General features: G+C 32.1%; 1 protein-coding gene across 3 annotated transcripts in view; it reads left to right on the plus strand.

Annotated features, from left to right (window-relative positions):
* Positions 1–15,266, plus strand: part of LOC149804168 (plexin-A2-like) — a 328,681-nt gene that overhangs the window by 232,145 nt on the left and 81,270 nt on the right. For all 3 annotated transcript variants that reach the window (XR_016420317.1, XM_089954145.1, XM_089954146.1), the window contains exons 9-12: positions 4,389–4,500; positions 7,674–7,805; positions 12,301–12,414; positions 14,626–14,719. Coding sequence is in view for 2 of the 3 variants with exons in the window: in XM_089954145.1 (XP_089810271.1) it covers positions 4,389–4,500; positions 7,674–7,805; positions 12,301–12,414; positions 14,626–14,719 (452 nt within the window). In the remaining variant the exon portion in view is untranslated. The remainder of the gene's footprint in view (positions 1–4,388; positions 4,501–7,673; positions 7,806–12,300; positions 12,415–14,625; positions 14,720–15,266) is intronic.

Genomic DNA, 15,266 nt, shown 5'->3' on the forward strand with positions numbered 1-15,266 from the left:
ATCATTGATGCAGGGGGCCTAACCTTGAAAATTAGCTTATCATTGATGCAAGGGGCCTAATCTTGAAAATGTTTGACTTCTCAAAATCTAGTTTTTAACATGTGGAGGTATCTTTTTAATCTTGATCAGTTCTTTTGTTTTGTTGTCAAATTGGTTGGTAACAACTTAATATTACTTGCATCTCTGGTAAATTTGCCTTAAAATAGTTTACCATGGCAACATAATGAAAACTCCATCATTTTAAAGTTCTGCCCAGTAATCACCAACAAATCCACATACTGGCTATTTCTTGTCTAATTGCAATGTGATCATTGGACTTTCCAGCTATTTTCAGCCTCCTTGTGGTTAAAAATATGAAAATATGAAGGAACCTACTTTTTCTGTAGTTTTCCTGTGACCTCCAACTTTAGCTGTCCAACAGTGAGGTGATTGAATTGTAATAAAACACGATTGTTTTTTCCCTGTGGCAGTTCAGTGTCTAAATATTTGAATATGAAATTCTTAGGCAGAGTTTGACAGTGTTCATTTTTTTTGTAAATGTAATTGATTATCTTGATTGAGTTGGGAAATAATGTAACCTACAAAAGAATTATAGTATGGATTTTTTAAAATTTCAAAAATAAAATCCTAAAAATATTAAAATAAAAGACATTTTATTTAGGGATTCCAAAATATTCTTTCTGTTTCTGTATTTAAATTTTTTTTTCATTGTAGGACATAATTTTAAAGGCCTTTATTGGCTGTTCTATCTTTTGGTAGTATTGTATAACAGAATCATTGAGGCCTGTAATGGCCATTCCATTAATCGATAGTACTGTATAACAGAATCTTAGAGGCCTGTAATGGCCATTCCATTAATCGATAGTATTGTATAACAGAATCTTAGAGACCTGTAATGGCTGTTGCATTAGTCGTTAGTATTGTATAACAGAATCTTAGAGGCATGTAATGACTGTTTTGTAAATTGGTAGCATTGTTTCAGCAATTTGTATATTTGATTGAAAATAAGCAACACAGGAATAAAAATCACTTGAGATCTCGGAAGTTTAATTAGTGTTACCAAGCTATTGGATTGATAATTGTTAAACTTGTTGAATGCAACTATCAAGGAATAATAAGGATATAGGATTGATAATGAATTCATCATTAAACTTGTTGAATGCAGCCATCAAGACATAATAAAGATATTGGATTGATAATGAATTCTTTGTTAAATTTGTGTACTGAATCTTTGAAAAAAAAATAGAAGGGACGTTCCGAATCCAGTTAGTCATTGTTTCATGGTATAATAAAGTCATCACTATATTTGTCAGACATCACCACAGTTTCCTGAAATTTTTAATTTTTTAAAATATATAGATATAGATTTCAAACTGTTTTTACGTTTACCTCGGTTGAAAACCAGTTTTACAAACAACAAATGTTACTAATCACTGGAAGGACAATTAATATACAGCACTCTCACTATAAGGTACTGGTTTATGATATTCTTCATGTTCAAAGACAGATTTACTGTAAGGTGGTATACAGGATGGCTTCTTTGGATAGTGTTATAATGAGGGAGTACTGTATCATACACTGTATTATAAGTTCTCTTAATAACATAGTATACTCAGTGGCTCCCATGGATAGTGTTATAATGAGAGAGTACTGTGTCATATACTGTATTATAAGGTCTTCTCTTAATAACATAATATACTCTATGACTCCCATGGACAATGTTATAATCAGCAGGGAGTACTGTGTCGTATACTGTATTATAAGGTGTTTTCTTAATAACGTAGTATACTCCATGGCTGCCATGGACAATGTTATAATCAGCAAAGAGTACTGTATCATATACTGTATTATAAGGTGTTGTATTAATAACATAGTATACTCTATGGCTCCCATGGACAATGTTATAATCAGCAGGGACTACTGCATTTACCAGGAAAAAGACAAATCGCTTTGGGTGGGTCGGTCTGTTTGTGTGTGTATATATATGTATATATATGTGTGTGTGTGTGTGTGTGTGTGTGTGTGTGTGTGTGTGTGTGTGTGTGTGTCTGTCTGTCTGTCTGTTTGTGATATGATCATTATATATGTTATAATGCTTGATATTCAGACTAGTCATTGGCTTGTACAGTGAGTTGTATATTGGTTAATACTTGACATTCAGACAGGTCATTGGCTTGTACAATGAGTTGTATATTGGTTAATATTTGACATTCAGACAGGTCATTGGTTGTACAGTGAGTTGTATATTAGTTAATACTTGACATTCAGACAGGTCATTGGTTGTACAGTGAGTTGTATATTGGTTAATACTTGACATTCAGACAGGTCATTGGTTGTACAGTGAGTTGTATATTGGTTAATACTTGACATTCAGACAGGTCATTGGTTGTACAGTGAGTTGTATATTGGTTAATACTTGACATTCAGACAGGTCATTGGTTGTACAGTGGTTTATAGGTAAATACTTGACATTCAGACAGGTCATTGGTTGTACAGTGGTTTATATTTTGGTTAATACTTGACATTTAGACAGGTCATTGGTTGTACAGTGATTAATATATTGGTTAATACTTGACATTCAGACAGGTCATTGGTTGTACAGTGGTTTATAGGTAAATACTTGACATTCAGACAGGTCATTGGTTGCACAGTGGTTTATATTTTGGTTAATACTTGACATTCAGACAGGTCATTCGTTGTACAGTGATTAATATATTGGTTAATACTTGACATTCAGACAGGCTGTTTTCTTGACAAAGGTTTATATATATTGGTTGTTATGTATATTTGATTTAATTATATCTGATTTAATACATATTTATTTCAATTTAATTGTCAGTTTTAAAAAAAAAATTATTTTTCATTACATGATATTGTAATGTAAATTTATTCACTCAAGATGATACTTTTTCAGAAAATAGTTTGATTTTGACTGTTAGTTTATAAACACCAGGTGTTGATCTTAATCCTGACCTTGTTTCAAAATTTGGAGCAACTACGTTAACAAGCTCTATCTTTATTTTAAAATGATTGGTTGTTGTCGAGGTCCTGATGGGACTTTGTGTTTAAGATGTAATAAATTTTTTATTTTTTATTTCTTAGAGTAAAATTATTGGTTTTTGTCAGGATCACACTGGGTGTATGTGACCTTTAACAAGTACTTAATTTCTATGAGCTCCAAGAACATGGTCAAGTGACCCTTTGTTTAAATTTTTAAAGACCATATAACCTCTGTTTTGGAAAATTATTCTCAGTAGAAGCCGGGCTGTTACTCTGGAAGTTGTATGTTGTGCTGTTTGGAGTTATTTCAAATTACTTGGATTGGAATTATTTGAAATTACTTGGATTCAGAAGAATTAATTCTGTTATTTTTCTGGAAATTAGGTGTGCTCATGTAATATTGTTGAACCAGGACAGTATTTTATAAAAATTTATTTAGCTATCCAAAACCAGTGATAATTCTTGTTTCTACAAGGAACTGTTGACTTCAACACTACGGATTGCAGCATACGTCATCGTCTTCCATCTTGGATTCTTCGTCGGGATTCGAACTTGAAATCAGATGAACATTTTGTTATTAGGACTACTAAAATTGTATTCTTGGATTATTTTTGGATTTTATTCTATAAAACCGTAAGTTCATATTTTTTCATTTTTACAGAATTTATTTCCAGGGAAATAAATTGTATTTTTTTTAAAGCTTGTTGTTTTTACTCTTTTTTGTGTTACTGTTTATTCGAGCCTAAACACGTGACATAAGATGGTTAATATTATTTTTTTTTACTGTATTATACAAGCATGAATCAAATTAATCAAAACCCTGGTATTTACGTGTTGGGTGTGCTTGACTTCAATTTTTTTCCTTATAATAATAATAATAATGAGGACTTTCTATAGCGCCTAATCTTTAGAAGCTCTAAGCTCTTTACAACATTAGACAACATCTGTAAGATAAAAAACACATAATATTATTACAGAAACAAACACCATGAAATTAGAAAAAACATTAAAAAATTAAAAAAACATGCTGAGAATATTTCAGGTAGGAAACATTATTAGGTCTTTAAGTTTGTTCTTGCAGTAGAAATAAGTGAGTTTTGAGAGCCCTTTTGAATGCGATCACTGTGTCTTTGTGTCTAAGTTCTATGGGCAATTCATTCCACATTGCTGGGCCCTGGTATGCAATTTTCATTTTTGAAAACATATTGAGCTCCAGAAAGAAGTCGCCTAATACATTATATTAGAAACATTTGTATTGTGTACCATCTCCTCCAAAACAATGGGTGGTGGTGTCAAAATAAGTTTTTTGTTCTCCATTTCACTCATGGAATTCATTAGCACACGTATGACTATTATCTCACAAATTATTTTTTTTTTTTTTTCCCCAGATGCACAAGCTGCACACTGAGTGATTTCCCTTGCACTTGGTGCATCAACAACCACATGTGCACCTTTGACACCAGTGGCTGTCCAGACAACAGGCTGGTCTTGGGGAAAAATGTAAGTCATCCAATGTTATATTAAGACAATCTTGTAATTATCTTTCCATGAAATACAATAACCTGATGAACAATAATCTTTCCATGAAATACAATAGACCTAATGAACAATAATCTTTCCATGAAATACAAAAGACCTAATGAACAATAATGTTTTCATGAAATACAATAGACCTGATGAACAATAATCTTTCCATGAAATACAGTAGACCTAATTAACAATAATGTTTTCATGAAATACAATAGACCTGATGAACAATAATCATTTCATGAAATACAGTAGACCTAATTAACAATAATGTTTTCATGAAATACAATAGACCTGATGAACAATAATCTTTCCATGAAATACAATAGACCTAATGAACAATAATCTTTCCATGAAATACAGTAGACCTAATGAACAATAATCTTTCCATGAAATACAGTAGACCTAATGAACAATAATGTTTTCATGAAATACAATAGACCTGATGAACAATAATCTTTCCATGAAATACAGTAGACCTAATTAACAATAATGTTTTCATGAAATACAATAGACCTGATGAACAATAATCATTTCATGAAATACAGTAGACCTAATTAACAATAATGTTTTCATGAAATACAATAGACCTGATGAACAATAATCTTTCCATGAAATACAGTAGACCTAATGAACAATAATCTTTCCATGAAATACAGTAGACCTAATGAACAATAATCTTTTCATGAAATTCAATAGACCTGATGAACAATAATCATTTCATGAAATACAGTAGACCTAATTAACAATAATGTTTTCATGAAATACAATAGACCTGATGAACAATAATCTTTCCATGAAATACAATAGACCTAATGAACAATAATCTTTCCATGAAATACAATAGACCTGATGAACAAGGATCTCTCCATGAATACAATAGACCTAGTGTAATCTTTACATGAATACAATAGACCTGGTGTAATCTTTTCATGAAATACAATAGACCTGGTGTAATCTTTACATGAATACAATAGACCTGGTGTAATCTTTACATGAATACAATAGACATGACATAATCTTTCCACTGAATACAATAGGCCTGATGAAAAAGGATCTCTCCATGAATACAATAGACCTGGTGTACAGTAATCTTTACATGAATACAATAGACCTGGTGTACAGTAATCTTTACATGAATATATTAGACCTGGTGTACAGTAAACTTTACATGAATACATTAGACCTGGTGTACAGTAATCTTTACATGAATACAATAGACATGACATAATCTCTCCATGGAATACAATAGGCCTGATGAACAAGGATCTCTCCATGAATACAATAGATTTTATCAGATTGATGACACGGTTTCTTTGAATTGTATTTTATACTACAGGTTGACTAATTTTATTTTAGAATACAGAGAATTCATTTATTTTCATGATTATCAATTTCCATGATTTTAAGAAGATTTGTGTTTTTGTTAAAACCTCAATTCTTAGATTGAAGAAGGGGTCTGTTTTATTCATGGAAAGATTATTTTTCATTAGATCTTTCAATTTGTGACTTGTAGCTGCCATGAAATCCACGAAATTTGTACCCAAGAAAATTTGTGCTTTTCTGTCTCCATAAAAGTTTATTGCCATAAAATTTGTAGACGATTGTTTTGGAAAACTTGGCTGTTCACTGTATTTTTAATGTAACTTCTAAGTGACAGCTGATCAGAAGTGTTCATACTCAAGATTGGGAATTTTTGTTTGACAAATGGATCAGATCAGGTGACCTTTCTGAGTCAGCACTTTAAAATTCAGAAAGCTTGTTACAGTTTTGATTTTATAGTTATTTGTATTAATACTGTTTTATGTAAAACTAGTCATATTATGATCTTTACGTTACTTAAGTGATCTTCATGGGAATTATAAAGAAGACAACACCATTAATAACAGACTTCTAACAAACTTTTTCTCGATATACTGCATTTGTTTATCAAAACCAAGTAAAAAATTTAAAACATTTTTTTAATTCCATATGATAATAAGTAGCATGGGAAAGAAACAGAACCATAACAGTAAATTCCTTGTGAACTGTAGTAAACTTTTAACATTTCAAACAATTAACAAATTTATGATTCTCTTCAAAGATGTTAGTACTAGTGGTGGCAGTAATGTGTCATTGGTGTATGTATGGCAGTTATCACAAAGATTTTCTGCCCTGACAACACAATTCAAGGTATCCACATACAGCACCAAGTGGTTGCCCATGGTTACTATCAAGTAGCCAGCTTTACAGGAACACAGTATATGGTCACACTGAATATGACATGGGGGGACTCAGAGTTTGAGTAAGTTACATTAAAAGTGGACACATTCATAAATAAAGGATACATTGAATATCTGAAGATCAATTTTTGATTTGAATATTTGCCAAAAAGTTCTCTTATTCGAATATTCATTTAGCACTTGAGAAAAATAGCCTTCACAGTATTATTGATCCATGTTGATTTCAGCTGTAGAATAAGTCCATATTATTTATTCATCCATGTTGATTTTAGCTGTAGAACCAAGTCCATATTATTGTTGTCATGCCAGATTTATTTTAGCACATTAAAACATTTTGCAACAACACCCAAAGTTGAGTTTCGTCCTATCTACTGTTTAAAAGAAGAAATTTACGTTACGTAAATAAGACAATCACCCAGTTGATGTCACACACACACACACACACACCCCCATCCAATCTTTGGCCCTAATTAGGACTCAATACCACTGCAGTCCACTTAATTTAATTTGGTCTCATTTTGTCAGAATAACATGTTCCTGGATATAAAAGTATTTTTGATTGAATTTAGACTTTTATTGTGAAGTCACTTCCTCATACAAAGCAATGTTTCTTCAGCAAACATATTATTATTCAAATTACTGTAAATTTTGTGGTTATCAATTTTTGTGAATTTTACGGCTTTCACAAACCACACATTTAAAGACCTAATGAATATTAATGATCACTTTGTGAAAATAATAGGACCCTCTTCCCAAACAATGAATTTGACTTCAAAGTTGATTCCACAAATATGAATGAATTCACTGAAATGAGTAATCCATGTTTTTTAGATTTAAAAATCTGGATTTCATTGAGATTTGTTGCTGTTTGTAGGTAATTTGATTTTAAGATTTTTAAATTAAAACCTATTTATTCCATTTTAGGTGAAGCCTCCAGTTCTTTCAAGTCACAACGAAGGGCCTCAGTTATGTCCTCGCATCCAATCCAGTGAGATAGAGATATTTGTTCCATCTGAGACTGACAAAAAAATTGTTGTGTCAGCATTAAACCTAGAGGTAAGACTGTGCATTTTCATTTCATATCATTGTTATCTGTTACCATGTTAACTTCATCTATAAAACAGACAGTTTCAATGTTTAGTATGGTACCAGTCATAACAAAAATAACATGGAAAAAATGATGTAGTAATAATAATAGTAATGTTACTATTAATAATAAATATACAGTTAACATACAAAATTAACTTCCTTGTGGCCAACAACCATTTAAATATATACAGAGAATTACAAACAGATTAAACATCAAATCTATTGTACATGTATGTTTTCTTATGGGGTTGTCAAGATAAATTGCTCATGTAAGGGATTGTTCATATCAGTTACTCAGGGCATATAAATTACTTAGGTCAGGGATTGTCAGTATAAATTACTCAGGTCAGGGATTGTCAGTATAAATTACTTAGATCAGGGATTGTCCATATAAATTACTGGGTAAGGGATTGTTCATATCAATTACTCAGGTCAGGGATTGTTGGTATAAATTATTCAGGTCAGGGATTGTCATTATAAATTACTCGGGTCAGGGATTGTCCATATAAATTACTCAGGTCAGGGATTGTACATATAAATTACTCAGGTCAGGGATTGTTCATATAAATTACTCAGGTCAGATATTGTTCATATAAATTACTCAAGGATCATCCATATAAATTACTCAGGTCAAGGATCATCCATATAAATTACTCAGGTCAAGGATCATCCATATAAATTACTCAGGTCAAGGATCATCCATATAAATTACTCAGGTCAGGGATTGTCCATATAAATTACTCAGGTCAGGGATATTACTTAGGTCAGGGATCATCCATATAAATTACTCAGGTCAAGGATCATCCATATAAATTACTCAGGTCAAGGATCATCCATATAAATTACTCAGGTCAGGGATTGTCCACATAAATTACTTAGGTCAGATATTGTCTGTATAAATTACTCAGGTCCTTTATATTTCGTCTAAGCAAGAGTCAATGCTTTTTCCTTCTAGCCTTCACTGCAGTTGTCAACAAATTACTCTTGTGAAAATTAACATTAAATAAATTGGGGTTTGTGTCTCAGTTATGACGGCACATGACTCTTGTCTGAGAAAATGGTAAGCCCTCCCTCATTTTATTGCACTCCTTTATAATGCAATACCAGATAGAATCATACTTCTACAGACCCAGTGACCAAAATGAAAAAAATTGGGAGAAGATAAAATGTAAAATTGAGACTTTTAAAAATTAATTAGCTAAATAAATTTACATGTCAAATATAAGACATGTGGGCAGAAAGAAAACAAAATGAAAGTTTGTATTACCGTATTTTATGTATTTTTTCACACCCTGTAATTTTCGTTGCAAAATAAATTTATCAAACTATTCATTATTTAAATGTATCTTATTTTTTCATACATAGCACTTTGTATTTTTCGAAAAATATTTAAATTATCGGAAGTAACATTTCTACTGAGAAAGATTTATGTTTGCAGAAATGATTGAAGATACCGTGTAGCCATTTTGTTTATAAAAAAATTGATAATGAATTGTTGGTGAGAAAATACAATGATTGATGCATAAGCTCTCATGCCATCATTACAATATCTACTGATGTTATTGTGAACTGGACAGACACCTTCACAGAACATAATCCTTAATTATCATTAAATAGTTTTGTTATTAAGTCCGTCACCGTAATGAAACACCACATGCATTTTAAAATGAGTTTGGAAGCCTTGTGATGTTTTCTTATGCAACATAAATTACATCTGAGTACATGCTAAAGTGAAGACCACAGGACAATGATGAACAAGTCTTATTGTTTAATATGGTCATACACAAATAAATTATAAAATCCTTGTCATTTTCTATCGTCAATTTGAAAGTCACGGACTCTATTCTACTATATACCACTCTGTTATTGTCGTTATTGGCGAGTTCGAATAACAAGTAATGTGTATGATCGCTAGCACATTGACAGATTTTCATTTCCCTAAAGAGCCTCATTTCCCTTATGGCAGCCTCACTGATTTGATCTCTTTTGTTGCATCTTGCCCTCTATCCGGTTTCAACTGGACTAACCAGAGCTCTAAGCATATTTAATTATGTGTGCAAATAACAATGCATATCGATGTGGTTGTTGTAACAATATATATCATAATTAAAACAAGAATTAATTGTTGATTTAGACGTGTTTATTGATAATGGAATATAGTTGTGTCCTAATACTCTAGGATTATCACAATTGTCAGGTAACAAGAAAGTCTTTTTTCTCTTTGCAAAAGCTACAATTAAAAACACCTCAATAAATAGTCTTTTTTCTCTTTGCAAAAGCTACAATTAAAAACACCTGAATAAATAGTCTTTTTTCTCTTTGCAAAAGCTACAATTAAAAACTGACCTGAATAAATAGTCTTTTTTCTCTTTGCAAAAGCTACAATTAAAAGCTGACCTGAATAAATAGTCTTTTTTCTCTTTGCAAAAGCTACAATTAAAAGCTGACCTGAATAAATAGTCTTTTTTCTCTTTGCAAAAGCTACAATTAAAAGCTGACCTGAGTAAATAGTCTTTTTTCTCTTTGCAAAAGCTACAATTAAAAACTGACCTGAATAAATAGTCTTTTTTCTCTTTGCAAAAGCTACAATTAAAAACACCTCAATAAATAGTCTTTTTTCTCTTTGCAAAAGCTACAATTAAAAACACCTGAATAAATAGTCTTTTTTCTCTTTGCAAAAGCTACAATTAAAAACTGACCTGAATAAATAGTCTTTTTTTCTCTTTGCAAGAGCTACAGTTAAAAACACCTGAATAAATAGTCTTTTTTCTCTTTGCAAAAGTTACAATTAAAAACTGACCTGAATAAATAGTCTTTTTTCTCTTTGCATAAGCTACAATTAAAAGCTGACCTGAATAAATAGTCTTTTTTCTCTTTGCAAAAGCTACAATTAAAAACACCTGAATAAATAGTCTTTTTTCTCTTTGCAAAAGCTACAATTAAAAACACCTGAATAAATAGTCTTTTTTCTCTTTGCAAGAGCTACAATTAAAAACTGACCTGAGTAAATAGTCTTTTTTCTCTTTGCAAAAGCTACAATTAAAAACACCTGAATAAATAGTCTTTTTTCTCTTTGCAAGAGCTACAATTAAAAACTGACCTGAATAAATAGTCTTTTTTCTCTTTGCAAAAGCTACATATAAAAACACCTGAATAAATAGTCTTGTACACTAACAAAATTTCTGTCTTTCTCTCACACACATGCATGCACATTAACTAAAACATGTTTTTAAGTTCTGTATATATTTTATTATAATTTGAAAATGAGATTGTTGCTGTAGGTGTACAAGCTGCACTTAGTTTCTTGACAACATGGACTGAGAGCGTTGCATAGACCAAGTATTTTTCCATTTTTTTCTTCTTTCTGACAGCGGACAGAAGAAAGAAAAGCAGAGTCCTACTTGTTGGTCTAATCATTGCGTACAATTTACCAATAAATACCCATACATGTTCAGTCCATCTTAATCATTTTGCCAACATTACACAACATAACGGCTACAAAGAAGTATGCTCCAAATGCAGATGAGCTTGTGTTGAAACATTATGCTGTCTCTCTCTAAAATCAAAACAAAAATCTTTTTGAGTACTTTTATTTTTTATTGTAATTGGATTCTTGAGTTGAGAGCAGAATGAGACAGAAAATGTGTTTACTTTGTACGTTTTTGCGGTTGGGTTATGTTTATTTTGTACGTTTGTGCCATTGGGTTATGTTTATTTTGTACGTTTGTGCCGTTAGGTTATGTTTATTTTGTACGTTTGTGCCATTGGGTTAAGTTTATTTTGTATGTTTGTGCCGTTGGGTTGTTCAGTAGCATGTGTTCCATAGAATTTGTTTGGGTATGATCCCATTATTTTTCATACCACAAAATGATAATTATTTATTTTACATATAATTTTTCTTACACTAAAATTAATAATTATTTATTTTACATATAATTTTTTGTACACTGAAATTAATAATTTTTTATTTTACATATAATTTTTTGTACACTGAAATTAATTTTAAAAACATTGTGTACAAAAAATTACATGAAATACTGTATATGTTTTTGCTTTTTAAAAAATTATTTTGAAAAAATACACAAACACAGTGAAGTTAGAAATATATTTAATTTAAATTAAATTTTAAAATCATTACTATATGTTTGATGGTGTTTTGTTTCATTCTGCCTTGTCTGCCATCCCTCCCATAACACATGTGTTAATTCAGTTTATGACTACTGCTGATGAGTATACAGTGGTAAGCAGTTTGGACTCAAGTTTTGATTCATCATCCCTCCGACCCCCTCCTGCATATGGACCCTCCAACCCCCTGTTGCAATGGGACCCTCCAACCCCCTATTGCATATGGACCCTAACTATTATGTTATAATGAGGAGAGGGTATATTTAAATTCATACATTGTTGTTCCTAATTTGTACCTATTACACGAGTTTGATCTTTATTTCTGTGTTTATTTCAGGATTTTCAAACCTCACTCAGCTGTTTTTTTAATCTTAACAATGGCAGACAGGTCAATGCCAAGGTAACAAGACCGCCCAATGGAGAAAGCATAATTGAATGTGAACTCATACATGTAAGTACAATACACAAACGTTATTTCTTGTAACATGCTTTCTATAACATGAAAAAGAAGATTGATTGATTGAATTTTAACAGCACATACAATATTGTATCATGCTGAGGCAGTGGCGGGGGTAAGTACCCTTGCTAGGCTTTTGCTGTCAACCAGGCCTGGTCTGTGCAGGATTGAAGCTCTGCACTATTGAGGTCAGGAGTCCAGCTTTCTAACCACATAGGTCTGCACTGTTGGGGTCAGGAGTCCAGCTTTCTAACCACATAGGTCTGCACTGTTGGGGTCATGAGTCCAGCTTTCTAAACACATAGCTCTGCACTATTGAGGTCAGGAGTCCAGCTTTCTAACCATATAGCTACAGCAACTCAGTTGAGGAAGAAGGACTTCATTTAGAGAAGATAACTTATTTAGCTAAAAGTACAATAAACAAAACATTCATTGAAATACAGTCATAGGAAAACAAACTTTTCCTGTATGTACAGGTGTCCTTCATATAAAGAAATTAAGAAAAGTGACTTGAAATACAGCCCTTTATATCAAGGTTTATAGTGGGGCCCTGAGTGGTCTAAAGCGTTACAGATCACTGCTATCTGACCTCTGTCTGTCTGTTTTTGAGTCTCGGGCTTGACCAGTGTGGGTACATGATAAAGCTTGCCAGTAGGTTCTCATGGGTCCATGGTACTTTCTGGTGTTTTTCTGGGTTCTTCCTCGACCATTGATACTGGCCACAATGTATAGCCTATCTTGTGCTGAAAAATAGCATTAAACCCAACAACAACAACAACACCAACAACAACAACAACAAGGTTTATATTGATCATAAAATTTAGAAAGGGGACTTCAAATATTGTCCTTTATGGAAGGTGACCTTCATATAAAGGTTGATAATTATAATGAAATGAAGAGAAGCAAAGTAAAATATTGTCGTTTTTGGACTGAACAGGTGTATTTTATATCATGGTTGACACTGACATAGAATTAAAAGAAAAATTTATGTTCTTTATAAACAGGCATCCTTATTTAAAGATTGATAGTAATGATGGGACAAGAGGACTTAAAAATATTATCCATTATTGATAGGTTCAATTCTTTGTTGATACATCTTTTAACTACCATATCTCTGCAACCCCTACACATAATTTTATGCCATTTGGTAGGTGAATTGCCCATTGCAAGTAGGCCTTTGCATTTACACATAAATGAATGCTAGTTGGTAGATGAATTGCCCATTGCAAGTAGGCCTTTGCATGTTTACACATAGTTGATGCCATTTGGTAGGTGATTTGCCCATTGCATGTAGGCCTTTGTATATTTATACATAACTGATGCCATTTGGTATGTGAATTGCCCATTGAATGTAGGCCTTTGCATATTTATACATAATTGATGCCATTTGGTAGGTGTATTGCCCATTGCATTAAGGCCTTTGCATATTTATACATAATTGATGCCATTTGATAGGTGAATTGCCAATTGCATGTAAACCTTTGCATATTTATACATAATTGATGCCATTTGGTAGGTGAATTGCCCATTGCATGTAGGCGTTTGCATATTTACACATAATGGGATGCTATTTTGTAGGTGATTGCCCATTGCAAGTAGGCCTTTGCATATATATACATAATTGATGCCATTTGGTAGGTGAATTGCCCATTGGATGTAGGCCTTTGTATATTTATACATAATTGATGCCATTTGATAGGTGAATTGCCCATTGCAAGTAGGCCTTTGCATTTACACATAAATGAATGATAGTTGGTAGATGAATTACCCATTGTATGTAGGCCTTTGCATTTACACATAATGGGATGCTATTTTGTAGATGACTGCCCATCACATTTTCTTTTTTGATCAACTGTAGTCAGTAGGGCCATATGCAATTTATCCATTACCAATTCATCATGTATTAAACATTTCAAATTGAGTATATAGCAATCTTACTATTAGGCCTACTGTAAGAAATGTGGAAATTTAGACTGACATGCAATTTATTCTTTTATGATAATTTTATTTGCCTATTTCATGCTACATGTACATAATCAATCTCAAGGCTAGATTCAGTACAAAATAATATGATTGAAATAAGTTTGAGCTAAAAAACAAATGAGAAACAAAGAAGCATTAGGATTTGAAGTGTGTTAAACCCAAGAACATTTTCTAAAGAAAACAACAAAAAAATGTTTAAAATTGCATAATCTTCAATTTCAGTTCTCATATTTGGGCAATACAAGTGACATGAAGGTGCCATTCCAGATTTCCTGGGCACCCAACAAGCCGCTCGACAACCCAGAGAAAATACAAGGTAGTAATATTGTGATTATCTAGATTCTTTTCAAGTTCTGTCATAGTCAGTAATTACAACATATTACTAAGCCATCCAGTTATAGGAGTTATTACCTGTACCATGGAATAACTTTATTTCTGTACTTGCAGGTTAGGAGAGTTATTAAATATATCATAGAATAACTTGATTTCTGTACTTGTAACCTATCTTGTTAGGTCAGTTATTAAATGTACTGTGGAATATCTTGTACATTCAGGCTGCCTATGGAACTACTTTGAAACATCTCAGAAAACAAAGTTCATCATCTTTTTGAATTCCCTTTACACAATGAAAGTTTTGTAAAACTTGAATTTTGCAACTCATTTTTGTCCCAGATCTAACAGAAATATGATTTGCTCGTACAATCAAGAAAAGTATTCTTTAATTTGGCTGCATGATCACATTGGCATTAGGAGTAATGGAAGAACAGCCAAAGCAGCCAGAGCTACCCAGCAATTTTCCATGTCTAAATTGAAGATGTCAGATAGCGACTCAAAATGTTTTATAAGTTGGCATGTTATCTATA

The sequence above is a fragment of the Sinohyriopsis cumingii genome, chromosome 3 (genome assembly GCF_028554795.1).
Source record: "Sinohyriopsis cumingii isolate HCF-2022 chromosome 3, ASM2855479v2, whole genome shotgun sequence".
NCBI classification, from domain to species: Eukaryota; Metazoa; Mollusca; class Bivalvia; order Unionida; family Unionidae; genus Sinohyriopsis; species Sinohyriopsis cumingii.